This window comes from Desmodus rotundus, chromosome 5 (assembly GCF_022682495.2).
Source record: "Desmodus rotundus isolate HL8 chromosome 5, HLdesRot8A.1, whole genome shotgun sequence".
NCBI lineage: Eukaryota > Metazoa > Chordata > Mammalia > Chiroptera > Phyllostomidae > Desmodus > Desmodus rotundus.
Window position 1 is genome coordinate 162,905,155 of NC_071391.1, and position 27,792 is coordinate 162,932,946.

The following is a 27,792-nucleotide window of genomic DNA, read 5'->3' on the forward strand; positions in this document are numbered from 1 at the left end:
AAAAAAGGATCTGTAATCATGAATTATTTCATTATTTTGCCCCCATAAGCAGGAGTGTAGACTCATTCCCTCCTCTTGGTATGTTCTGTGGCGGTATGAATGAGTCACTCGACATACAGTCTGAAGTACTTAACTTTTGACCAGAAGTCAGTGGTATTATCTGAGAGGAAAAAGCTCTATTGGATCCTATAGGGCCTCCTCCTGCCTAAGTCCAAGGGAGGGTGGCTTTAACACAAAACCAAAGATGAGGCTCCTGAAACACTTTCTGATTAAAATGTTACTATTACAAGGTCAGGGCTTTAGAACTAAGTTGCCAAATGTGGGCTTATCTCTGACAAGATAGTGAGAATGGTTCTTAAGACATTACTTAATGGGTATCAGATTGTAGCTTTTTTTGGAGTGGCCCATCCAACAGTAGTTTTCAATTATTGAAAATTTAATGTTCTCTTAAGTATCTTTACAGCAAAAACACCCCACTTAAAAACAGCTGTAGTCTCCCTCCTCACAGCTGCTCACTTTACATAGCTTTAAATAGTGCGTACAAGCTATTTCGCATTTGTTGTTTCATTTAACCTTATTTCCAATGCATCTTTTCGTGTGCTTGCCAAAACTTTCATGTGCTTGACATGCATCTTGCATATATGCCAGGATTCTTTCTGTTAATGTGACAGAGCTTGTTTGGATTCTTCCCTAGTGGCTGGACAATTGGGTCCATTCCAGGTTTGGGCCATTATGAACATTCTGAATACTCCTGCTATAAACATCTTTATACAAGTTCGCCCCCCTTCTCTCCCCCTTTGGATCATTTCCTTAGAAATGTTACTTCCTTAAATGGGTTTACTGGGTCAAAGGGGTTCAATGAACAGTTTTATAGCTCTTGGCACATATTTTTCAGATTGCGCCCTGAGTAGATCTGGTCAATGGCGCGGGCCAGGAATGTGGAGGAGCGGCCCCTATAACCGCCCTTCTGCCGCCCCCCCAAAAGTCAAGGACCTCGCGAAGGCCTGCGGATGGAAAGCATTTTTCTATCGCTCTCTTGTTGTCTCGTGATTAGGGTTTCAGCCCAGGCTGGGAGAGGATTGTTAGGCAGGCGCACAAGGGGTTTTGGAATTCCAGGACTTGTGCCCTGGGGCCGGAAGGAACCCTGCCAGGCCCTCCTGCCCCAGGACCGGGATTCCAACCGCCGGTCCACGTCCAGTTCCCGACTCCCACTGCACACCCTCCCAGCCTTCCCAGTAAGATCTCCGTGGCCCAGGCAGGGCCCCTGCAAGCTCAGAGCTCTGCAGGCGAGAGCAGCCACTGGCGGTCGCTATTATTTTGGCGCGGGTGATGCAAGACCCGCATAGCTGTGCGCTGAGTCAGCCCGGGCTGGGCGGGGGTGGGGGGCGCGGACCCCTCCGTCCCCCCACCAGCCCCCACTCCCGCCCCCACACAGCGGCCTCAAGATGCGGCGGTCGAGTGGGCCTCGGAGTCCCCGGGTCGTCCGCCGGGGTCCAGCGAGGCGGGAGCAGAGCCGCGGGCCCGTCCTTGCGGCGGGCGCGCTCTCCCCGCCCCTGGGGGGAGCGCTGCGGGCCGAGCCAGGCAGTGACCGCACACCCGGCCGTTCACCCTCTGAGAACTCAGAAAGGGGAGGAGGCAGGGGCAGGGACGGAGGGAGGGCTCCAAACGCAGAAACGCGCGGCGCAGCAGACAGGAGGAAACGAAAAAAGGGAGGAAAAGGGGAGCGAGGAGGCGGGGGCGAGGCGCGCAGGGGGCGCGCGCCGGGCGGGGCGGGGCGTGCGGGGGCGCGCGCCGGGCGGGGCGGGGCTGCGGGGGCGCGCCGGCGGCCGCGGCCGAGGGGCTTGTGGGTAGCGGCTGCGCGCGGCGCGGGAGTGTGTGAGGGCAGCGGGCTTGTGGGACTGAGGCGGTCGGCGGAGACCATGGGAGCGGGCTGGCGGCGGCCGTAGTCGTCTGAGCCTGGGCTTCAGCCACCCGAGCTCCGGAGGGCAGGGCGGTCAGTGCCCGTCGGTGGCGGCGCCGCTCCGGCTCTCGGAGTCCTGAGGGAGCGAGCTCACGGCGGACGAGCGGACCCGGCGGCGCGAAGCTGACTGAGGGGCGGGGACGCCGCCGTCTGCTCCCGGCCTCCCGGGCGAGGCCGGCCCCTTGGACAGCCCCAGGCCCCGGACCGGCGCTGAGACCCGAAGCCGGAGCTAAAGGCGGGCGTGGGCCCGGGCGGAACCCCGCCCGGAGCTGGCGGCTCGGGGGCGGCGCTAGGCCCCGAGGCGTCCGGGCCGGCGCGCGGGGAGCGAGAGTGCGGGCCCGGCGGCGGCGGCGGCGGCGGCATGAGCCGGCCCCCGCCGACGGGGAAGATGCCCGGCGCCCCGGAGGAGGAGCCGGGGGACGCGGCGGGCGCGAGCCGCCAGAGGAAGCTGGAGGCGCTGATCCGAGACCCCCGCTCGCCCATCAACGTGGAGAGCTTGCTGGTAGGTGGCCGGCGCCCGGAGCCCTCCCCGCCAGGGCTGCGACCCCCCAGTCCCCCCCTCGGCCCGCTTCTCCGTGCCCCCCCCCACCCGCGGGGGAGGTCTCGCCCCACGCCGCCCCGCTTCCGGCAGCCCGGCCCGGGTCGGCGACCGAGTTCCCGGCGTGGAGCGCCACCTTTGCTTCCTGCCGGGGACCCCCCGGAGCCGGTGTCAGGCCCGGCCGCCCCTTCCTTGGAGCCCTGGGAGGCAGCACCGCTTTCCTCCTTCCCGCCTGCCGTCTGGGTTTGGGGGAGGCAGGGCGGAGGGCGCCGGGCGGCGAGGGCTCTCGGGGGGCAGCCGGACGCCGTCCCCGCCGGGCGTGCCGCCCGCCGAGTCCGCTGTCTCGGAGCTTTCGTCGTGCCGTTGGTGCACTTGACCGTCTGTGCCCTCAGTTTCCCGAGACCCTCGCGCCAGAGCGGAAGCCCCGGCCTGAGCTCGGGGGCGCAGCGAGCCCTGCGCGCGGTGCCCCTTCCCCGCGACGGCCTTGGCGTGCGAGGCCCGCGCGAGGCGTGCTCTGCGGAGCAGCAGGGCGCTGCCGACGGGCGCTCCGCGGTCGTAGCTTCTGTCTGGACGGGCGGCCGTGTTTCACGGGCGGTGTGGCCGGCGAGCAGCGGAGGGGCGCTGACGGACCGGGGGGAGAACGCGAACGAGGTGCTGGGGGTACTGAGGGGGCGCCCGAGGACTGCAGGCCGGGTGGGCGATGCGTGGGTTTCCTCCTTTTGAATATTCCTACCAGGACTCCTGGTCGGTTGTCCTCCCCGCGGGGAAAACCTGGTGACTGTACGGTGAGAACACCGGCGTCGCGTCCTCTTCGGAAGCAGGTGGCCGCCCTCGGAGGTTCCGCGGTGGTTTGCGGGTGACTCGGCGCCGTCGGGCCAAAGGGCGGGAGCCGGCCGCGGCCGCACCTGGCGTGCTGTGCCCTGTCCGATTTCCCCGCGCGCGGGGCATGGCGCTCTGCCCACCTGCACGTCTGCGCGGGGGTGGGCTTGGTCCCTGAAGGGCACGGCCTCTCCCAGGCGGGAGCCAGACTCCGGGCTTCCCTCCCGGCCTTTCACTGGGGCGCTTTGCTAGCAGACTTTGACCCGCGGCCGGAAAGGTCAGTTAAAAATAGTGCAGCGGGTCTCAAGTGTCCCCGGTTCTGTTCGGTCCCAGACCCGAGTTTGTCGGACTTCCTCCTCTCGCGTCTTCACCGATGTTACTCGTAGTCACCGGGGTTTTTCTCAGCTTGAACGTGAGCCATTGCACGTGTCATACACATTCTGTTTTATATTTTTTAAATTTTAACATTGATTTATAGGGAGAGACATGAGCATCGATTCGTGTTCCACTTCATTTATGGTTTGACCAGGGGTAGAACCCACAACCCGGGCGTGTCCGGATGATGCTCTGGCCCGCTGAGCTCCCTGGCCGGAGCCTTACATTCTGTTCTAGTAAAGTGTTTTCTCAATTATTAAAACGAAGGCTCTTTTAACAAACGAAACGTTGTACATGCTCAGTACACATTTCGGTCCGTTCATTTGTCGACCAGTAATTGACACACACACACACACGTATATACACATATATACACATATATACACGCAGCCAACACACATCCCTTTCGTTGAGGTGACACATTACCGGCGTGACAGTTGACATCAGATTTTGTCATTGCTGTTTTTAGTTGTTTAAATACAGGGTGGGGCAAAAGTAGGTTTACAGTTGTTTGTATGGAAAATAATACAATAATTAATAAATAGTAATATAAGAATAAACTGCATTTCCTGTACACGAACTCTAAACCTACTTTTGCCCCACCCTGTATATAGTCTCCTCACATAGAGATAACCACCGTTTGAGTTAATATTTTAGTATGTTTATGTCTGAAAAAAAAATTAAAAAAACAAGTACATGGTACATGTGCTTTGCCATTTCTTTACACTTAATGAAAGAAACTTTTATGTAGTCAGGTTGCCCGGTCTTCTCATTGAGGAGTGATTCCTGGCTCAGACGTCATGCCCAGGACATTCTCCGTGACCAAGATTGTGATACACACCTGAGTTTTCTTTCAGTGCTATACTGGTTTTACCTATTTAACAAATGATCAATAGAAGAGGAGAGAGAGAAACATCGATTTGTTGCTGCACTTATTGATGCATTTATTGGTTGGTTCTTGTCTGTGCCCTGACCAGGATCAAACCCACAACCTTGGCCCTCTGTCAGGACCGGGCTCTAACCAACTGGCCTGCCAGGCCAGGGCTTATAATGATTTTATTTTATTTTTTTTGCTTTTTAAATATATTTATTGATTATGCTATTACAGTTGTCCCATTCCCCCCCCACTCCACTCCATCCTGCACACCCCCTCCCTCCCACATTCCCCCCCTATAGTTCATGTCCATGGGTCATACTTATAAGTTCTTTGGCTTCTACCTTTCCTGTACTATTCTTACCCTCCCCCTGTCTATTTTCCACCTATCATCTATGCTACTTACTCTCTGTACCTCCCCCCCCCCCCCCCCCCCGTCTCCCCCTCCCCCTCCCCTATTGACAACCCTCCATGTGATCTCCATCTCTATGGTTCTGTTCCTGTTCTAGTTGTTTGCCTAGTTTGCTCTTGTCTTTGTTTTAGGTGTGGTCGTTAATAACTGTGAGTTTGCTGTCATTTTTACTGTTCCTATTTTTGATCTTTTTCTTAGGTAACTCCCTTTAACATTTCATATAATAAGGGCTGGGTGATGATGAGCTTCTTTAACTTGACCTTATCTGAGAAGCACTTTATCTTCCCTTCCATTCTAAGTGATAGCTTTGCTGGATACAGTCATCTTGGATGTAGGTCCTTGCGTTTAATCTTGGGTAATGTAATTATGATGTGCCTTGGTGTGTTCCTCCTTGGGTCCAGCTTCTTTGGGACTCTCTGAGCTTCCTGGACTTCCCGGAAGTCTATTTCCTTTGCCAGATTAGGGAAGTTCTCCTTCATTATTTGTTCAAATAAGTTTTCAATTTTTTGTTCTTCCTCTTCTCCTTCTGGCACCCCTATAATTCGGATGTTGGAACGTTTCAAGGCGTCCGGGAGGTTCCTACGCCTCTCCTCATTTTTCCAAGTTGTTTCTTCATTCTTTTCTGGTTGGATGTTTCTTTCTTCCTTCTGGTCCACACTGTTGATTTGAGTCCCAGTTTCCTTCTCATCACTATTGGTTCCCTGTACATTTTCCTTTGTTTCTCTTAGCACAGGCTTCATTTCTTCATCTGTTTTTCGAACAGATTCAACCAATTCTGTGAGCATCTTGATAACCAGTGTTTTGAACTGTGCATCCGATAGGTTGGCTGTCTCTTCCTCACTTAGTTGTATTTTTTCTGGAGCTTTGAAGTGTTCTGTCATTTGGGCCTTTTTTTTTTTTTTTTTTTTTTTTTTTTTTTGTCTAGGCGCGTCTGTTACTTTAAGGGGCGGAGCCTTAGGTGTTCACCGGGGCAGGGTAACGTTGGTCGCTGCGTTGTGACGCTGTACTTGGGGGAGAGGCCGAGAGGGAGCAATGGCGCCCGCCTCACTCTCCTCCGGCTTTCAATTTTTCACTCCGCTACCCACACTCAAACTGGGCCCCTCTGGTGCTGGTTCCCGAGTGGGTGGGCTTGTGCACACTCTAGGCCCCTGTGGGTCTCTCCAACGACCTCTCCTGTGAGGCTGGGAGTCTCTCCTGCTGCCGCCCCAACCCCCAGGGGCGTTTTCAATCAGAGGTTTGAGGCTTTATTTCCCCAGCTGGAGCCCTGGGTTGCGCAGTCTGCTTCGCTCCCTGCCGTTCGTCCGGTTTATCTGTGCGCAAATGTGGGGCCCCGGGGTGCTACCCACTGCTCTGCCTGCCCCGTTCTCCGCCACTCTGAGTCCGGCCCTCTGGGTTTATCTGTGCAAATGTGGGGCCGCAGGGTCTGCTAGTGGTCAGACTGCCTACGCTGTTTGTCCCACACTCCGCCAGTCTCAGTCCCACAGCCACGCCAGTCCTCTCCACCCTGGTGCCCGTCTCCGCCCCTCCTACCGGTCTGGATGAATGGTTATTTTCTATTTCCTTGGTGTCGGTCCCCCTTGCTGTTCGATTCTCTGTCAGTTCTGGTTGTGCGAGGAGGCGCAGTGTGTCTACCTACGCCGCCATCTTGGTTCTCCATGATTTTATTTTTAATGTTTTTTTTAATTCCATTTGGAATTCTGAGGGCAAGTATGAAGTAGAGGTACAAAAATTTTATTAGAAGATTCGACTGAGTATTAGCATTCCCAAAACTTTAATTGGGAGCCTCTATTTATAGCTCTGTATTCTGATCATAAAACAGCCTGTTGGGGGCGTAGTGCTTGTGGGAGAGGGAGTGATGGCTATGGGTTTGGTCTCCATTTGGACCTCCTGAGTTTCTTCATGGAAATAATACTCTACAACTATACTTAAAATCCTGTTTTGTGCTAATATTTAAAAAATATGAGCTGTCAGTGATAGGGTTTACTGGTGAAGAGAATGTGAATGACTCAGAGCAATTTTATTATAGCTATTGGGAGAAAACACAAAACTTTCTGTTGGTAGGTTAGCTTATGTGAAGCTTAATCTTTAAATCCATGTGAAACCATGGTGGCATTCTGGATTCTACTAAAACTATCTCTTCGCATTTTATTCTTGATTGGAGTCATTCTCCCATCTGTACTTTGTTTTTTTCCTCTCTTTAAAGTATGATTAAATTATGCAGTTGGTTGTCCCAAATGATCCTCACGTATCTTTTGGAAGCCATTTGAGTCATGATGGTTAGCATTTCTCTTCATGCATGGTTTGTGTGACAAAGAGGAAATACTGAGGTTCGTTTTTGGTTCATCATTGATAATCTTTTGGGGAATGTTTCTATGTCCAAGAATGATTATATAGTTTATTGATTCATTTTGGTAAGGTATGGGTTGTTTGTTCAGATATCTAAAGTGCTTTACAATTTTTTTGTTGTTATTAATTGATCACTTAGTATTCAATGTCTAATTTCCTTCATTATTTTAAAGAGATTATAGACTTGGAACTAATTTCTAATGGATTATTATTGGGGTTGTAGGCCATAGAAGTGAATAGCAGAGCCTCCTCTAGCAGTCCTTTATTTAGATAGAAACTGAGCAGAGCAGGGTGGCTTTTTCTTAATTACCTGGATGATTGTGATGAGGAATGCTTCATATACTAAGTGTTGTCTTCTAATATACATCTTGGTTTTTTAGTTTATTTAACGGACCGAATACAGGCTTTTTTGGGAGATGGGTCTTTTTTGTCTTCCGATTGTTGTGTTCTGTAAATATTTGTTGATGCACAGTTCTTTTTTAAGTAAAAGCAGTTATCTGTAGAAATATACCCCTGCTTGAAGAGATACTGAAGTAGTTCCCAGGTAAACATTTTGGTCTATGTTCCTGACACGTATTTCTTATCTATCTATAGGGAGGGAGACACATAAACATTTGTATATGCAGAGAGGATAGGTTTGGGTGGTAGAACTAATTGGAGGTCAAGTAGGAAAAATTAATTGTGATTTGGATATTTTCTGGATTGTGCTGAAACAGTTTGTCTTGGAAAGGATTCAAACTAATTTTATTCAGTCTTTTAGGTGAAGTCAAGACATCTCGTGTGGAGGGCTGAACAGCTTCATCATTTATCGTGTGTCATCTGTTCCCCTCCCCTCTAACTTTTCTTTGGGTTAAACATCTAGTTCCTTCTTATATACCTTGGAAATGCCTATGTTGAAACCATACTTAATGAGTAAAGGCAGATGACATGGTGGGTTCACAGGGTAAATTTTTTTTTTTAATCATCACCTGAGAACATGCTTACTGATTTTAAAGAGAGGGGGAGGGAGGGAGAAATAGAGGAAGAGAAATATCAATTGGTTGCCTTTCCTACGTGTCCCAAGCAAGGACTGACCCCACAACCTGGGTATGTAACCTGGACCGGAAATCAGCCCAAGATCTTTATGTTTGTAGGACGACACCAACCAACTGAGCCACACCGGCCAGGTCACAGGGTGGAGTTCTTTAAAATAGTATATTGGCTGTTACTAATAATAAGGCAATATTTGTTAACAAAAGTAAAATCAAAACCAAAGGGCGTGAGAGATTTTGATCAGAAATCGAGAGTTATTATACGTCACTATGAATGACTGTTTTGAAAAATTTGGGGGTATTATCAAGCATACTGATTACTAGCAGTTTTATTTAGCTTTAAAGGACAGGGTGGGCAAAAGGAGGTTTATAGTTGTGAGTTTTTGAAACAGTTTATTCTTTTATTATTATTAATTATTGTATTATTAATACCACACAACTGTAAACCTCCTTTTGCCCACCCCTATATTTACTATTTCTAATAATCTGTTTCTTTTTCTAATAAACTGAAATGCTTCATTTTCCTTGTTCCCTTTGCATCTTATTTAAAAGTTATAGTAAGGGAATTTAGAGTTCCGGTAGCTTTTCTTTTACATCTGCCAGTGGTGTTTAGTAGCAGACAAAGGAGAGTGATACGCAATATCTTGCCTGCAGTAATTCCCTGATAATTGTTGGTTGAATAAATAAATGTAGCCTGCGGATGTAGAACAATTGGCAAGGCATGCTTCACTCTCTTATTTGTGCTTACAATTAGCTCTGAAATAAAAGTCTAGCATTTGAGAGTAGTCAGCAAGGGTTTTTAACATAGGTATAATTGTTTACTAGCTTTACTAGTTCTTTTTATTGAGGTATAATATACACACTGTAAAATTTACCCATTGTCAGTAATGCACTGATTTTTAATAGCTATAAAGCTGTCAGTCATCACAATCCATTTTCATTAATCACCCCGAATTCTCTTGAGCATGCTTGCAGTCCTTGCTTCCAGCCCCAGCCAACCACTGATATGTTTTCTGTCTCTACACATTTTTCTTTTCTGGAAATTCTGTATAAGTAGAATCATACAACATACAGTTGTTTTCTCTGGCTGCTTTTACCTAGCACGATTTTTTGAGGTTGTAGCCTGTATCAATATTTTGTTTTTAATTGCTGAACTATATTCCATTATATAGATATACCACATTTCGTTTATGCATTCACCATATGTGTGGACATATGTTTTTATTTCTCTTGCTAGATTTCAAGGAGTGGGATTGCTGGGTCATATGGTGAGCTTATACTTAACTTTTAAAAAACTGACATTGTTCTCCAAAGTAGCTGCACTATTTTATGAGGGTTCCAGTTTTTCCACATCCTTAGGGGACACTGTTGTCTGTCTTTGTGATTGTAGTCATTGCAGTGTATTTTACTAACGACAGATGCTGAGCACTGTTTCATGTGCTTGTTAATTTTGATTGTTCTTTTGATTTTTACTAATGTACCATGAGTATGATCTGGTAAAGGGAGTTTCATTTTGTATATCACAGGCCAATTCCAATGTTTAAAAAAATAGAATATAAATAAATACAGATGAGAGACCTTTGTAGGCAGAATTATCCTACTGGCTAGAGTCTCCACTTTAAAGGCCTAGTTAATACTAAGCCTCCTCCTACCCCCCAAACCTTGCTATCATACCTTTCGCTTCCAAGTAATGAATGGGCCTTGTTGAACTGTGTAGAGTCTACACTGTAGACCCTGGTAATGGCAGTCTTTAGTAGTTGGGTTATTTCTAAGCTACAGATTGAGTTGAAGTATTTCTGACTTAAATGTATGTCCTTTGAGTGTTTCTTCATTTATGTGCTCATCTTTCCTTTCTGAGCATGTTGAGTAGACTTCTAAACTTATTTCTGTCCATCTTGAGCCAACATTTGTCTTTATGCTTTCCTGTTCTACATAAAGGTCAGGAAACAGTTGTTAGTATTAATTTTTTAACTTGGTTCCTGTGAGGGTGGTTTCCAGAGGTTATTTTAAACACTATGTATTATGCTTGGCTTTTGGCTTATACTTTTAGTACACATCTGAATTTAACCTCCAGATACAATTGTTGCCTCCTTTCGTTCACAGTTGGCATTAGATACTGATTTTGGGAATTAAATTATGTGAGAAGTTTTGGACTTTAACCAAGGAGCAGTGTTCTTTTCAAATGTAGAAGTACTTGTCTTACTTGTGCATCGTGTATCAGATATGACCCTACTGTCTTGCCTTGTATTGCAGTATGATGCTTTTTTAAAACATTAAAAAAATTTTTTCCCCAGCTATTTTTAAAAATTTTTTTATTCTGTTGCAGTTGTCCTAGTTTTCCCCCTTTTGCCCTCCTCTGTCCTGTCCATCCCCTGCTCCCGCAGTCCATCCCCACATCGTTGTTCATGTCCATGGGTCATTCATACATGTTCTTTGACTATTCCCTTCCCCTTCTTTCCACCATTGTCCCCTCCCACCTTTCCTCTGGCAGCTAGCTGTCAGTCTGTTCCCTGTTTCCATGTTTCTGGTTCCGTTTTGCTAATTAGTTTATTTTGTTGATTAGGTTCCTCTTACAAGTGAGATCATATGGTATTTGTCTTTCACTAACTGGCTTATTTCACTTAGCATAATGTTCTCCACTTCCATCCATGATGTTGCAAAAGGGTAGGGATCCTCCCTCCCTTCCTCCCTTCCTCCCCTTTCTTCTGCATAGTATTCCATTGTGTCCACAGTTTTTAAATGCACTCATCTACTGATGGGTATTTAGGCTGTTTCCAAGGGGGTTCATAAGTTCTTTTGAATTGGTGTTTCAGGATTCTTAAGGTATAGTCCCAGCAGTGGAAGTTGCTATCAAAGGCATAGTTATTGCAATTGAAGTTTACCCTTTAGCTTTAGATTATTGTAATTTTTTTTAGTTTTTATTAAAGATAATCACAAATGGGACATTTGAGCAGTGAAGGAAGTTTTAGGAGATAAATTCTTTACAATTTAAGATGCCTAAATATGTTAAAGAAGATTTAAAAACATTTTTAGTTGTAGTGACACTAATTTTTGTAAAAGGAAGGTGCACTAAGTAAGCACAGTTGCCATGAACTTGGAGGCTTGCAAATTTAGTGAAATGTGTTTTTGTATGTGAAACCCTTGAAGAAATATTTAAAGTATTAGATGTCTAAATATTACTATGATTTTTGGAAACTTTCACAATTTTGGAATAACATCATGGATTTAGCTTTGTGGCACTTTGGACTTTTATACATTTGAGTATATATGGCCATGTTTTATTGTGTTACACAGTGAATTAAGTTCAAGTTGAATGGTTAAAAATGGTGTTGTGTTATGGTTGACTAGTTTGCCTTTGTTGAAAGAGTCAAGATTAAAAAAATTTTTCTTTTTGAACCATTAGATTTCATCAGGTGCTAACAGGCCATACAGTCAGAATCTATGGGTATTAGTAAAGATTAGGGGAAAACACATAAAATGATAATTTCCTTTCAAGGAAATGAGATATCAAAACAGAAACTGGGAAAAGAAATAATGCAAACTATGAAGTTAGTGTCAATAATAATATTGCAATTATTCTAAATTTAGGAACATTTGTTTGAATATTCAGAGTTGCTTTTAAATATCTAAAAGAGGAACTTGAATTTTTGAATTTGGCTACTCAATGATTACATTTTGTCAAAAAAGAATCACTGAAATTAATGTGCAAATCAGGTAATACTGGACATTTCTCTGAACTTTAGATGTATGCTATGATTCCCTATTGCTTTCAGTGGGAAACAATTTTTTGTCTTGCATTCAAAAAAGGTAATCCCAAAGGAGGTTTATTTTAATAAATGCATTTTTAAAATTTCCCTACTGGATAGAAATAAACAGAAGACTGTGTGTGTGTCTGGGAGTTAAAAAAAATTTAATTGAATACCAATATAGTTTACAGCCTGGCTCTTTTTAAGTTAAGATTTTTCTAATCTATATCTTCCTAATCCTCTAGTTTAGGCAGTGATTTGCAAACCCTGGTATACATAGGTTTCAACTGGGATCTTCAGAAATATGAAAGACTGGCTTTCACCCCCAGACATTCTAATATAATTGCTCTGTGGTACGACCTGGGGATCAGGAGTTTTAAAAGTCCCATGGTGATTCTCAAGTGCAGGAAAATGTGGGAACCACTGAGTTGAGGGGTGCAATATTGTAATTCAAAGATTGGCGGAGGGGCCATTGGGTCCCAAATGTATTTGAGAAAAGGTGAACACTTAGGGGGGGGGGTTTTCTTCCTTTTTATTTGTGGCTCACTGAGGCTTGGATGAAGCCAGAAAATCAGAATTATCTAATGGAAGCCAGAATCACAACTAGGATGCTTGATGGAAATGGTGTCAGATATAATGATTTAGATGGTCTGTAGGGGCCAGAAATTTGCATTTAAACAAGTATCTCAAGTGGTGCTTATGCAGGTAATCCACAGGTCAAAGGTTGAGAAACAGTAGGTGGTGTTTCTTATACTGACTTGAGAAAACCAGAAACAAATACTGGTTGAGATCTCTTTGGCATACAGAATTGTATGTGTGGAAAAGGTTGGCACATGGAGAGATGCAAGATTTTCTGAAATGTCAAGAGACATTACATTATATGTCTTCTTTTAGAGCTCCATAGGAATCAGATCAGAGCTCCTTTTTTTTTATTTTAGAAGGAAATTTAATATGCCAAGCTTTTCTGAAGGGAGAGAATCAGACAAGACACACCAAATAGAAATGAAAACACTTTTTTATTGTGGTAAAATATAATACAAAATTTCAATATAGAAATGTTATTACATCTTACCCTTTTGTGAGAAATATAGTCTACAGAGAATTATTGGCCTAGAAATACATAATTTTGATGTTTCATATTTAATAAATGGTCACAGAAAGATGCTGACTGTTTGACAGTTGATTTAATTTAGAAATGTATTCTTTCAGAGCATAGCACCTACAATAGGATGGTATATGTATATTTGTGATTTTACCTGCATTAAAAAAAATAATAAAATCGTTCAAAAATTATTTTGTGGTCTCTTTAAAAGCAAACCAAAAAATGTAAAATATTCAAAACCTTTACATTGAACTATTTTGAAATTTTCTTTTCTTTCATGCCAGGGCTGAAATTTTATTTTCAAAGCAGCCTTTAAGTTATTGTCTACATTAAGTAATCATCAACATTTTACTGTTTAGATTTTTTTAACATGCACATTCTTTGCAATTATTTTTTCCACATCATTTAAAATTAAGAGATGACCAGACCTGGCCAGAGTGGCTCAGTTGGTTGGCTCATTGTCCCGTAACCCAAGGGTTGCAGGTTCGATTTCTGGTCAGGGCGCATACCTGGGTTGTGGGTTTGACTTCCTGTCCATTTTAATATTGTTTTTTAAGGGTCATGTACATATTTCAGAAATTTGAAAATTAAAATTTACATTTTTTGATTCTTATGGTAGTTAAGCAGTTGTAGTTTTTGTCTTTTTTTTTAGTATTTGAAATACCAACTCACTTTTTATAGATTTCATTTTACCTGTGGTTAATAAAATTGCACATACTTATGGCCAAGGCACAATTAATTAATATTTATGATAATAGTAACAGTATCTTTAAAGCAGCAAAGATTTGTGACAGTTCATCTTTTTAAATTATTTGCTGAATAGAAAGGTAACTACAAATGTGACTACAAATGTGAAACAGATTTGAAACTGGGTGGCCCTTCTTTCAATGACTTAATAAACCTCTGCATTTATCTTTAGAAGCCTGTTACATGCAGTAACATTTCATTGGAAGTGCTTTTCTCATTTAGAAACATTTTACAATTTGGTGGTTAGAATCCCTATTCCATAATACTGCAGTGTACAAGATGCACCAGCATTTCACCTAGTTTGCATTTAGGTGACAAAATGCAATTTAATTTGATTCTTCATGATTTGTTATGGCATGTCCGTGCTAAAAAATTCTAAGGCATTATTTCTGACTGTAACTTAAAAGGAATATATAATTCATGATTGCAACACTTAAAACTAGAATATGAATATATTTTGTTAATGTTATATTTAGGCTAAAGAAGAATTTAGTCACAAAAGAAAGATGATACACTATAAAAGAATGAGAAAACTCTCCAAAAGAATTTTGCTGATAGTTCTAAAAACCAATTTTTTCTGCAACCATGTTTCTGTGTAAAAAGGAGGAAGCTGTAATATTACAAATTGAAGGCATTACTGACAACAGATTTTTTCCAATATTTGAGACATTTCCATAATAGAACAATGGGTGATGCAAATAAAACTAAATTTAGAACTAATAAAAGGAAACTCTAGTATGAAACTGGCTTATCTCTAATATTTTTAGAGGAAAGTTGTAACATAAAACACCGAATACATTTTTAAGAAGTTAATTACCATGTTTTTTGGAGGGAGTTAGAAAGAGGGAATTGTAAGTCCGAATAGAATGACCCTGGCCAAGTAGCTCAGGTGGTTAGACCGTTGCCCCAGCATGACAAGGTGGTGGGGTCCATTCCACTCAGGGCACATACAAGAATCCGCCAGAGAATGCATCGATACGTGGAGCAGCAAAACTGGACGTTTCTCTCTGTGTCTGTTGGTCTATCCCCCTTCCTCTCTTACTCTAAAATCAATGGAAAAAATAAAATAAGTCAAAATGGATCCTGTGTAACCTGCATTAATTAACATGAAAATACAAGTTAATTTTTTAAAATAATTTTTTGGGGTGTCTAGGGAGTAAAGATGGGTAAAAATGAAAAGAAATGACTTGATTATTTTTAAGTGTATTTTTATAAGAGAAACAGAGTATCCCAGTTTCTCTTATAAAAATACACTTAAAAATAATCAATAATCTTCTGTGGCTCAGAGGATTGAGTGCCAGCCTATGAACCAAAGGGTCGCTGGTTCAATTCCCAGTCAGAGCACATGCCTGGGTTTCAGGCCAGCTCCCCAGTTGGGGATGTGTGAGGCAACCACACATTGATGTTTTTCTCCCTCTCTTCCCCATTCTCTAAAAATAAGTAAATAAAATCTTTAAAAAAATGAAATTTAAAAAAAGACAGAATAGTATAATGGATGGAACGCTGGCTTTGAGGTTGGAAGACCTAAGACTGGTATTAATTAATTAGATGTTTTGTTATCATCTTGACTGCAGGCGATATTTTACAAGACTATATCTGTCTGCCTCAAGATGTGGATTTAAATCCAGCGAGAAACTAATTTTATGTGCTGCTGTTCTGTAAACTGCACAGAACTTCAGCTTTTTTACACACTGTTGAAGAACTGTTTGTAAAACAGCATATATTGTGTGTACCTGTTAGTATCTTTGAAAGGGTATCTGTCTTCATGCAGAGTCACTTTCCTGGTGTTAACTTGCCCCTGGCCCCTCCCAAGGGGTGGCACATTACTTGACACATACTAGGTTCTCTAAAGTATAAGATAATTGGCATTTTTATTTTTAATTCACTGAGGATAATTAGCTACATTGGGTTATTTATTACATTTGAATTATTCTATTACATTTCAAATGTCACTTTTTCCCAGCTAAAGTTTATTTTATTTTTTGAGTAGTTATGATTTTGAACTATCAAGAGTCTGGTGTTTTTATGTAATACAGAATTTAAGCAATTATTATAAATATGAAGAAAAGTTATAGAATTATTAAACCTTTTCACTATTCACTTGCAAAAATGTTAATTATGCTTCATATAAGGTTTGAAGGAGAATTTGGGTTGTACCAACAATTCTTACCTGTGGCTGAAACAAGCAACTTTTGTCCTACATTTAGTAAAAAAGGAACATTTTGGAACAACTATGAAGAATAGTTTGGAATATGCAAACTGCATATGTTATGCTGTCTTACCTGTGATACAGATTTTGGTCCTTAGGCATACCAGGATAATTATAATTTTATTGTGTAGAAAAAATGTATACAAATAACATAATAGTATATGATGTGATCATTTTACATTGGTGGCCATTGTAATCCGTAACTTTTGTTTTCTTGGGTCATGTAATGCAAAGCTGATATAAGAGTTTAGAATTTGGTAACAGAGTTGGGTCTTAAGTCTACTGCTATCCATTTAACAACCTCATGGAATTAGAATTTATAGGCTAGGAAAAACTGGATTAGCATCTAGGCATAATTAAAATGAACATGGGGAGAAGCCTACTGGTAGCGACCGTTATGGTGATAAATTATATATTTTCCTATTGTGGCATTTATGAATTAGGAATGAATTTTCTCTGCTTTTTAAACAAATTTGTTTCAGTGGTTTTTCTTAGAATGGAGACTTCAGCATAGACTACTTTGTCTCTCGTGGTTTGTCAATGCTTAGGTGACTTTCTTTTTGTCCCCTTCAATAAAAGGGGTGGGGGTGGGGCGTTGGAAGGCCTTTAGGATCAGGAGAGATTATCAGGACAAAGTCTTGGTTGGTGGGGTTTATGGTTTGCAGATGATGGGACTTGGGGGATAGAGGCTTCTTCAGAGATGTGAAAAGAAAGTAAGCAGGACCAGGGATAGAGGCAAACATCCTTTTACTGGTAACTGAATATACCATGTATTTTTATATTCTTTGATTTTGTGTCTACCTGGAATGATCCCTCTCCTTCTCTGCTTTGTCAGCTTACAAAAAAAATAAAACAAATTTTTTTTTGAATTACAAAAGTAATTCATGCCTATTTAAAAAAATTAAAAATTATAGAAGTGTATATTCTGAGACAGCTGCTTTGTAACATGTTAGTGTATCCCTTTCCCTTTTTCTGTGCATATCACAACATAATGGTACATCCATTTTCATTGCATATTAAAAAACACACTAATACTTGTAGGTTTTTTTAATACCAAAATGCAGCTATACCATATCTATTGTTCTGTATTTGCTCTTTAAATTTATTTTGGAGATTTTCTAGTCAGAATTTATTATTCATCTAGTTGTTTTTAAGGGCTGTGGAGTATTCCATTATCTGGATTTGCCAAAATTTATTTTACTATAACAATATGGATAGATAGTCAGTTGTTTTTTTTCTGTTATAAACATTGCTGCAGCAAACATCATTGTAAGTATTTTTGTGCATATATATGAACATTTTCGTAGATTTCTAGAAATGGAATTGTTAAAGTATGTGCAAATTTAAAATTCCATAATAATCTCAATTTGCCTTTTTAAAAGACTAGCAAATAGAACTCTCCCAATAGTGATAAGATACACATACTTCATTTAGCTTTTTACATTATTTGCCAATCTGTTAAGTGAAAAAAAGCTACTTTTTCCCCTTTGTTTTATGTACATTTTAATATTTGATTACTAATGAGATTGAGCACCTGTCATTAATCATTCCTGGGTTTTAATTCCCTAAGATCTACCTTAAACTTATTTTGTCTGAGTCTTCTCTGATTCCTCTTTCCCTCAACCCTAGGTAGTGACTTTCTTCTTCTTTGCTCAGACACCACTTTAGATCTCTTATAAACAATTAGTTTTTTCATTTAAAGATTTTATTTATTTCTAGAGAGAGGGGGAGGGAGAAAGAGAGGGAGAGAAACATCTTTTGGTTGCCTCCTGCACACACCCTGACCGGGGACCAAACTCTGGGATGACACAAAGCCACACTGGTCAGGGCTCTTACAGCCAATTATGATCATATTGTGTTATAATTTATATACTGGATTAGGAGGTCCTAGGGTTCTGAACATGTACTCATTTTTTTTTAACTTTTGTATCAGTTTATTGGCAGTATGGGCACTACAACCTCCTAGTTTTTAGGGTAATGGGGCATAGTACTTTAAATATAATTTATTTTTCAGTTTTATTGAGATATAATGGACATACGGCATTGTATAAGTTTAAGGTGTACAGCAGTGAGTTGACTTACATGTATTGCAAAATGATTAGCACAGTAAGCTTAGTTAATACCCATCATCTCATGTAGTTATGTTGTAGTCATCTTTATATCTCTTATTTACCAGTATCTAGCACAGAGCCTTATAGCACTCAGTACAGGTTTAGGAAGCTTTATCAAATGGTTAGTCTGATTTCCAACTGGGCGTTTATATGTAAGGTTTGTTCCCTCCTCCTTTTGGTGGGGAGGGGAAGGGTTGGCTCTTAACTTAATGGTAATAGTTCTAGTTCAACCCTTTCATTTTACATATGAATGAAGTCTAAAGGAGGAATGTCTTGGTTATGAGATTTAAAAAAAAATTATTTATCACAACCTACTAGGTGTTGTGAAATATAGCAAAGCTTCAAACTGGGGTCACTTACAGTCAAGGACAAATATTGATTTCTACAATTTGAGATAGAGGGTGAGCCTTTTTAGGTTCGTACCGACCGGGCCCAACAAATGAGGCTTTTTGCCTGATGGCCTTAGCATGTAGCTTTAAACCAGCACAGTTCTTCCAAACTTCATTTGGCTCCTTCCAAAAAGGTATGAGTCTTCTCACACACTGGGAAGACTTTTCTAATTGCAATTATTCCAAGCACTGGTAGACTCCTGAGAGGGTTGATGTCTTTTCCAGCGAACTTTTGAAATCTCTCCAGTAGCTACCTTTCCATGAAGTGACCTCACCAAATCTCATTTCAGTGTTGTCTTTTTCTTGCCCAAGATATACGCCCTTAATATACATGTCATCTATTCTTGTTCCCCTGCCTATTCTCCCCCTCCTTTTCAAACATTTCTCACCCCTGTTCTAAAGTTAACATAACTTGTATCTTCAAATTCTTTAATGAATATTACCTTATCTTTGCTTAAACAACACCTGTCTTTCTCCTGAGGGAAAGCCCTCTCTAAATGGAACTTGTACCTTCTTTTACTCTCTACATATCTTAGTGTAGGAAAGGGTGGGAGGGGGTTTCCTTACTACTTTGTACATGGTGCCAAAATTCCTGTTAAAATTCCTGTTGAGTCTCATGTAGTTGGAGTATACATCTCTTGCTCATTGAAGACATAGGCTTCTGGTTCAGTGTTTCTTTTCCATTCAAGGTTGTGCCACCATTCCAGGTGAATTCGGTGTTTATGTGAGTAAAGTACCCAGTACCCTGGCTTCATAGTTTCCTCATCTCTAGTGGTCTTTATCTTCACTTAGTTTATTTCACTTCTGGGAAGCTACTCTAGACCTCTCCATTATGTGAAATCAGCTTTACCTTTGAGATCATTAATTTAAACATTCTGCTCCTAACACTATTCTTTTTTCCTTGTACTAAATCTATTCATCGATGCTTTTGTCATCTGCAGTTCTTTGACCTCTCTCCACCAAATGCTTTCTGTATAAGCAGGCAAGAATTTATTGTCCATCACTTCTTACCTCTTGCTAGGCTTCTCAGTTTTCTTGCCCTGTTGAATTTCTGTCATATGAATCTGGCAGAACCTAAATTTTAGATCAGTTTGTCTCTCTGGCCTACATAAAAGGTGTTTGTTGAGCAGTGATGGAGAGAAACCACACAACTGTCCAGATTAGTGATGCTTCAAATTCATGGTCTGCAGTTCTTGCACGAATTGTCAGGGATGCAGAACAATTCTTTCATTTTCCATTGGGGCTATTTTAACATTTCTTTTTCTTTCTTTAAACTTCAGAAACAAAGTACTACCCACAGATGATATTTCTACTTTTTGAGAAAATAGAAGCCATCAAAGGAGATCCCTTAAATTTCCTGTTACTTGGCTCACCAGTTTATCTCCTCTGTACCAGTTGTTCTTCCTTTTCCTTCTGTTTCACTGGGTGAGATGTCCTTTCTGTCTCAGCCCGATTACACAACTGTGCTTTGTCTGTTTTTCTTTATTCTTTCCCTTACTTCTGATCCTTTCTCATCTTGCTAAACTTGTTCAAATGTCTTACCTAAAACAAAACAAATAACCAAATTACCCCCAGAACGAAATCTTACTTCTTCCTAGCTTCTGCCCCTTCCCCTTAGCAGCAAAACAGCCCCAAACTTCTGTTTATTTTGTAATACCCTCTAAGCTGTCCTCTTCCATCACTCACTAACACTGCTTGCTTCAAAATCATGCTGAATTCCTTGAAAACTGTCATTTTATTGAATGTTCAGAAGTACTTGACACTTCTCAATTTGCTGTCTTTTATTGGCTTCTGTGACAGTTCTCAGAGCATTTCTAACTCTCCTCAGGCCCCTTTGGTGCCTCCTCTTCCTCTGATAAATGGGAACTTTCCTTATCGTTTTCACACGTTCTTTGTCTTCTTAAGCTTGTATCTATTTCTAGGGCTTTCTTTGTCATTTGCATGTTGATGACTTCAATTTTTCCATCTGCAGCTTGTCTCTGAGCTTCAGGCTCTCACATCAGCTACCTGCTAGGCATGTCCACTTGAGTATATCACAGATACTTAAAGATCCACATACCTCCAACTATATTCTTTCCTCCTTTGCTCTCAAATGTGCTTCATTTTCTGTGATCTTAGACTCAGTGATTGTTTCCACTATCCATCTGGCTTGGATCAAGCAGGAAATCTGGGTATTTTGTCATCCTTGACCCTACATTCAGACAATCACCAGATCTTATCAGTATTACTTCCTGAAAGTGATTCACTTCTTTTCCATCTTTACTGCTACTTTTTTGCTTCAAGTGACCATCATATTTTTTTCTAGATTGTTACAGTATTGTCTTTTCTGGTGTTCTTTCTTCCAACTTGTATAGTCTTCTATTCATTTTCTACTCTATAGCCTACTTACTATAAGATGGAAGTCTAATCGTGTTATTCCCAAACTTAACATACTTAAATAACTAATTTCCCATTCAGGGAAAAGTTAAAAATGCTGGTTATTTCTTATAAGATTGTTAATGAAATCTGACTTCTGCTGCCTTCTCCAGCCCAATCTATAGTTGCTGATTCCTCCCTTTCCTCCCCTTTTTTTTTTTTAAGATTTTACTTATTTATTTTTAGAGAGAGGGTAGGGGAGGGAGGAAGAGAAGGAGAGAAACATGGATGTGTGAGAGAAATATCTATTGGTTGCCTCTCACATGCATCCCAGCTGGGGACTGAGCCCACAAAACAGGTATGTGCCTGGACTGGGAATTGAACCAGTGACCTTTCGCTTTGCTAGACAACGCCCGACCAACTGAGCCACACCAGTCAGGGCTCCTCCCAGATTCTACCCATTTTAAACAACTTCATTTGAAGCTGCCTCCTTCCTGTCTTTAAGGGATCTTATGCTTTAAATAAAAATACAAACTCCCCAAATATTACTGATATGCAGAATGCCTCATTGTACTTAGTTTGATTTGAACTCAGGTTCTGGATGAAGAAGACAAATACAAATAGTTGACCTTTGAACAATACAGGTTAGAACAACATGTTTTTGAACTGCAGGGGTCTACTTATGTGGATTTTTTTCAAAAATACTGTAAGGATTTTCCTTAAGCTTTTCTTAATAACATTTTTTCTGTTAGCTTACTTTATTGTAAGAATAAAGCATATAATTCATATACAAAATATTGTGTTAATCAACTGTTTATGTTATTGTTAAGGTTTTTGATCAACAGTAGGCTACTATGTTTTGGGGGAGTCAAAAGTTATTTATGAATTTTAGGGGTCAGTGCTCCTTACTCCCTCCTAAAGTTGTTCAAGGGTCAATTGTATTTACAATGATATTTTTCAGAAACTGACCTACTTAGGTATTTAATTATAATGAATGGTTGGTTTATAGAAATCAAAGGAGGATTTCCTTAGAGAAGTGTTCCAAGTAAAGGTTGCTAATGTGAACTCACCCTTCTTGTGAGCATTTCTGTTGTAAGAAGTGTGTAAGAGTATAAAATGTGGGTAATGGAGCCCTGGCCAGGTGTTTCAGTTGGTTGGAGCATCATCCAGTGCACCAAAAGGTTGCCAGTTCGATCCTGGTCAGGGCACATACCTAGGTTGCAGGTTCAATTCCTGTTCAGGGTGCATATGGGAAGCAACAGATTGATGTTTCTCTCACTTTGTTGTTTCTCTGTCTGTCTGTCTCTCTCCGCCCGCCCCCCATCTCCTTCCCTCTCCGTCTCTCCGTAAAATCATTAAATATATCCTCTGGTGAGGATTTAAAAAATATGGTTAATGGAAGCTGGTAATATAAATAAATTCTGGGCATAGAATTTTCTTTAAACTATAAAAAGTAGATATTGTAAATGAGTTCTTAACGTTAAGTACTTGAAACTTACCATATTGAGTAGAGGTTTTTTAATGATATTATTGAAGTATTGTCAATAGCAATGATATTAGTAAGACGTATAGTTCTTACTATATGCTAGGCACTATTCTGAAGTGCTTTTATTCATTTGTTAGATTTCTTTTATTTTTTCAGAAGCATCAAAATGACACATACTTTAAATATAATTGTCTTTAGAAATACTTGTAGATTCAAATATGGTTTCAAACATTTCTTAAAAAAATATGACACCTTTATAGTTAGATCAGAGTTAGTTGCCTAGTTTTAAAAAACATAATGAAAATCTGTTATCTGTATTTAAAAAGTCTGAGTAGCATGTATCTGTTAGAATCACAACAATTCTTTCAGTAAACGTTTTACTTATTCTGTAGTAGAAAGATTTAGTTTTGGGGGTTTTTTTAGATTTAGTATCTTACTGAACATTTTTGCATGTTGTCTCATTTGATATAATAGTCTGTTTAACATGTAGGGCAGATGTTATTCTTCATGTTTTCCAAATGAGGAGGAAACGTGTAGAGGTTAAGTAATTTGCTCAAAGAAATGCAGCTTAATAAATGGCAGAACTGGTAAAGAATCCGTGTCTTTAGAGTACCAACATAGTGTTCTTTGCTCATATCATGCTTATTTTCTAAAGTAAAACTTCAAGCTCTGTATAAGAAATTGATAGCTATTAGTTTTGGAAAACCTGGATGGATATCTTAAAAAGGTAATGTCAAGTGTTTTAACATTAAAAGGACTTCAAATTTCAGAATATAGGTATTTAAAAATCAGTGATTATTCAACGTATTCTAAAATTCCCCATAGGTTCAGGCTGATCTTCTCCAAAAGAGAGTAGCTGTTTTTTTGTTGTTGTTGTTTTCTTTAATGTCCGCAGTGAAGAGAGTATTTAACCTATGTGATCTGCACTGACTGGAGGTCTACAGTATGATGGACAGCTCAATGATCTAATGATCACTTTTTATTTATGTCTTTTAAGAGTTTGTGTGGAATTTTTGGATATGGACATGTGTGGAATTCTGCATATTAGTACATCTTGATATAATGAAGCAGCGATCTGAATCCTGGACTTTAATCTGTCTTGTTTCTCCCTTTTTGTTGACACTGACCTTTTTGTCCTGCTGGTGATGAGTGGCATAAACTCACAAATTATTGCAAAGGCTTACTATAAGGAGAACTGCTGCTGCTCTTTCTCTCACCCTGATTTGCTGTCAGACTGCAGGATAGCTAAGGTAGCTAAGTTAAGCACTTAAATTGAAATATCTTCAAATCTTCTCTTAGAGATTTGGCTGAGATACAAATTAAAATGGTAATGATGTCTTTTCAAATAAAGGATATGATGGGAACTTCTGCCTTTTATGTTTAAATAGCAAGATTAGAGAGAGGCCGAGATGATGATGAAGAAATTACACTATCTTTAAAACCCACTACTGTTAGTGTAGATACTGTTCACTGATCATTTGACTAAGCCAGCGAGGAAATGGAACACATAACTCAGGAAAGGAGAAAGGACCTCTTCACAACTGCAATATCATGCAATGATGCAATTAGCAATTTTTAAAAACTTTCTACCACATACAAGATAATGTTTGAGTCACAATCCAGGTACTTCTAAGAAGTCATAGTTTATTTAGGAAGATATAGCTTATTGTCATATGGAAAGTTAAGGGACAAATTGAAGAGCAGTAAATTCAATAATATAAAGTAGTGCCTTGCTATTTGTATATGTGCTGCTGAAACGAGCACAGTGCCTTACTGTTTGAGCAGCAGAAAGTGAACATCATGAATTTAGAAATGGTGGCAGTCATTGGACTTTGGAAATAGTAGAAAAACATGATGAAGGTGGAGGGACTTGATTTACATGACGATGATAGTGATGATGACAATGATAACAGCAACAAACTTTTGCTGTTTCTTTTTATACTAATGTCATTTTCATCATATTGTATTAGGATTTTGAGTAAAACTGTCATTGAGAACTAATGTTTAACTGACTATTTTGCATTTACAAATAACCGGTACCATGTAATTATTTAGAAAATGAAAAATTTGAAGAAAGGATTGTTGAAAGTTGTAAAAATCAGTGACATTGGATTAAAACAAATCAAAAGACCCAGTCATACCCTTGTATATGTGTACATGTGTAAAATTTTATAGGGCCACCAAAGAGTACTCTTTATGTAGACAATTAAAAAATATTGGTGATATGTATTACAGAGATTGTTGCATAACAATTAACATATAGTGAAGTACTTACTGTTTGGAATATAAACATGGAATTGTTTCATTGTATATAGAATCTTAAATTTAACAGTATCATGCTGTTTAACATAATACATAAACTGCTTTAGCCAGGAACCCTTCTCCCTATACTTATTACGACCATCGTAAAAACAATACTTCTTTCATAAAAGTAATTACCATTTAACAAAGGTAATTAACAGTGTTGAAGGACTGGGGATCTGGAGTCTATTTGGGTTTATTCCTTATCTTGTATCACCTTATGAGGTACTCAACCTTTGAACCTGTTGGTTTCCTCACAGTAGAATGGGGTTTAATAATAACACTTTCTTTATAAAGTTGTTAAGTTTAAGTGAAGAAATCTAAAGCACATAAGTGACAGGCATGTTGTAAGCATTCAACAAATGCCAGGTTTCTTTGTTTATTATTGTGGTAAAAACTGCATAATACAATTTATCATCTTATCCAATAGTACAATTCAGGAGAGTTAAGCACATTCACATTGTTTTGCAACCAAGATCCAGAACTCTTTTCATCTCACAAAACTGAAACTCTAAACCCATTGAAAAACAGCTCCCCAATCCCTCCTCCCCCTTTCAATCACCGTTTCACTTTCTGTGTCTGAATCTGACCACTCTAGGAACCTTAGGTGTAGAATCTACAGTATTTATCTGTGGGTGACTGACTTATTTCACTTAGCCTAGTGCCCTCGAGGTTCATCCCTGTTGTAGCATATGTTACAACTTCCTTTTTCAAGGCTGAATAATATTCTGTCACCTGTATATGCTATATTTTATTCATCCATTTATTTGTAGATGGACATATGGGTTGCTTCTAGCTTTTGGCTGTTGTAAATAGTGCAGCTATGAACATGGCATTACAAATATATCTTGGAGACCCTGTTTTCAATTCTTATTAGTATATCCAGAAGTGGAATTGCTGGATTATATGATAATTCTATTTTCAATTTTTTGAGGAATCACCATATATATAGTTTTCCACAGTGGCTGCACCATTTTACATTTACATCACTAGTGCGCCAGGTACCAGTTTCTCTTCATCTTCTCCAACACTTATTATTCTGTGGTCTTTTTTTTTTTTTTTTTTTTTTTTTTTGATAGTAGCCCTCCTAATCAGTGTGAGGTTCTTCTCTAATTTTTATTTATTTTCTTCTGCTTGTAGGTTTAAATGACTCCTTTTTCCCTCTACTTTTCCTAAGGAAGCTTAAATTACTGAATTTAGGGTTTTTCTTTTCCTGAATTTACATTTATTGGCATAATTTTGTCTATATAAGTTTTTAATTTTTTTAAAATTTTAGAGCGAGGGTAAGGGAGGGAGAAAAACATCGATGTGAGAGAGAAACATCAATTGGTTGCCTTCTGTATGTGCACTAACTGGGGACTGAACATGCAATCCAGCCACGTGCCCTAATGGGGAATTGATCCCACAACCTTTGGTTTGTAGGACGAGTGCCAACCAACTGAGCCATACTGGATGGAGCTAAATTTGTCTTTTAATACTGGTTTTACTGCCATCTAAAATTTTTGATAAGTTGTATTTTCATTTTCATTTCGTGACACCTTAATTTTTGAAAGACATTTTTGCTATATATCATATTCTAGGTTGATAATTTTTGTTTTTCTTTTGGTACTTTAAAAATGTTGCTCCACTGTCTTTTGACTTGCATTATTTTTCTGTTCATAATATGTTTTGGTTTTTGTTTTCTCTGAAAAGAGTTTCTTTTTCTGATCTGTTTTAATCAATTTGATTATGGTATATCTTTTGTTTTCTTTATATTTTTTGTTTCTGGCTTTGGTTGAGTTTTTTTTAAAGATTTTATTTATTTATTTTTAGTGAGAGGGAAGGGGAGGGACAAAGAGAGGGAGAGAAACATTAATGTGTGAGAGATACATCAATTGGTTATGTCTTACATGCCCTCAAGCCAGGCATGTGCCCCTATGGGGAACTTAACCAGTGACCTTTTGGTTCACAGGCCAGCACCCAGTCTACTGAGCTACACTGAGCCTGGGCTGGTTGAGCTTCATGATCTGTACGGTTATTTCCATCAAACGTAGAAAATTTTGAGCCCTTATTTCTTTACTTATTTTTTCTCTTCTCTTTTTTTCCCCTCTCCAGTGACTCTAATTTCATGTGTATGAGGTTGCTACATGTTGGCTCACAACCTGCTGATAGTTTATGTATTTTTTTGTTTTTTGTTTTCCCCTCCATGCTTCATTTTGGATACTTTTTCTGTTGCTGTGTCTTCAAGTTTCCTTGTCTTCTGCAATTTCTAGTCTCCTGTTAGTCCCATCTAATATATTTTGCATCTCGCACATGGTATTTTTATCTCAAAATTTTTTAATTTATTTTTGTCCTGTTTAATATATGTCTCTACTTAACATTTTTAATGTTTCCTGAACCTCTTTTTTACTTATTGTGGTAAAATATATATACCATGAAGTTTACCATTCTGATCACTTTCAAGTGTATAATTTAGTGGCACTAAGTATATTCACAGTATTGTACAACTATCACTACAGTCTATTTCCAAAACTTTTCTTTTTTTAAAGATTTTATTTATTTATTTTTAGAGAAAGGGAGAGAAACATCAATGTGTGGTTGCCTCTCACACACCCCCAACCAGGACAGGCCCACAACCCAGGCATGTGTGTGCCCTGACTGGGAATCAAACCTGCAACTCTTTTTTTTTTTTTTTTTAATTATTTTATTGTTGCTCAAGTACAGTTTTCTGCATTTACGCCCCCACTCCCCCATCCCCATCTCCCTCCCCTGCTTCCATTCCCCTCGCCCCCAGTTTTGTCCTTGTGTCCTTTATAGTTGTGCCTGAAAACCTACCCCCCCCCCCCATTATCCCCTCCCAACCCGAACCCACCACTCTTTGGTTTGCAGGCCGGTGCTCAATTCACTGAGCTGCACCAGCCAGGGTTATTTCCAAAACTTTATCACCGGAAACATAAACTCTGTTAATTCTTAGGTAATAATTACTCCCTTACCACCAGTCCTTGGTCAACT

At 40.2% G+C, this 27,792-nt stretch overlaps 1 protein-coding gene across 1 annotated transcript in view; it reads left to right on the plus strand.

The window, feature by feature from the left end:
- The first annotated feature begins 1,820 nt into the window (after nucleotides 1-1,820).
- ROCK2 (Rho associated coiled-coil containing protein kinase 2) overlaps nucleotides 1,821-27,792 on the plus strand; it is a 99,539-nt gene continuing 73,567 nt past the window's right edge. The window contains exon 1 of the mRNA XM_053924026.2: nucleotides 1,821-2,462. Within this exon, the coding sequence (XP_053780001.1) occupies nucleotides 2,322-2,462 (141 nt within the window). The 5' untranslated portion in view covers nucleotides 1,821-2,321. The remainder of the gene's footprint in view (nucleotides 2,463-27,792) is intronic.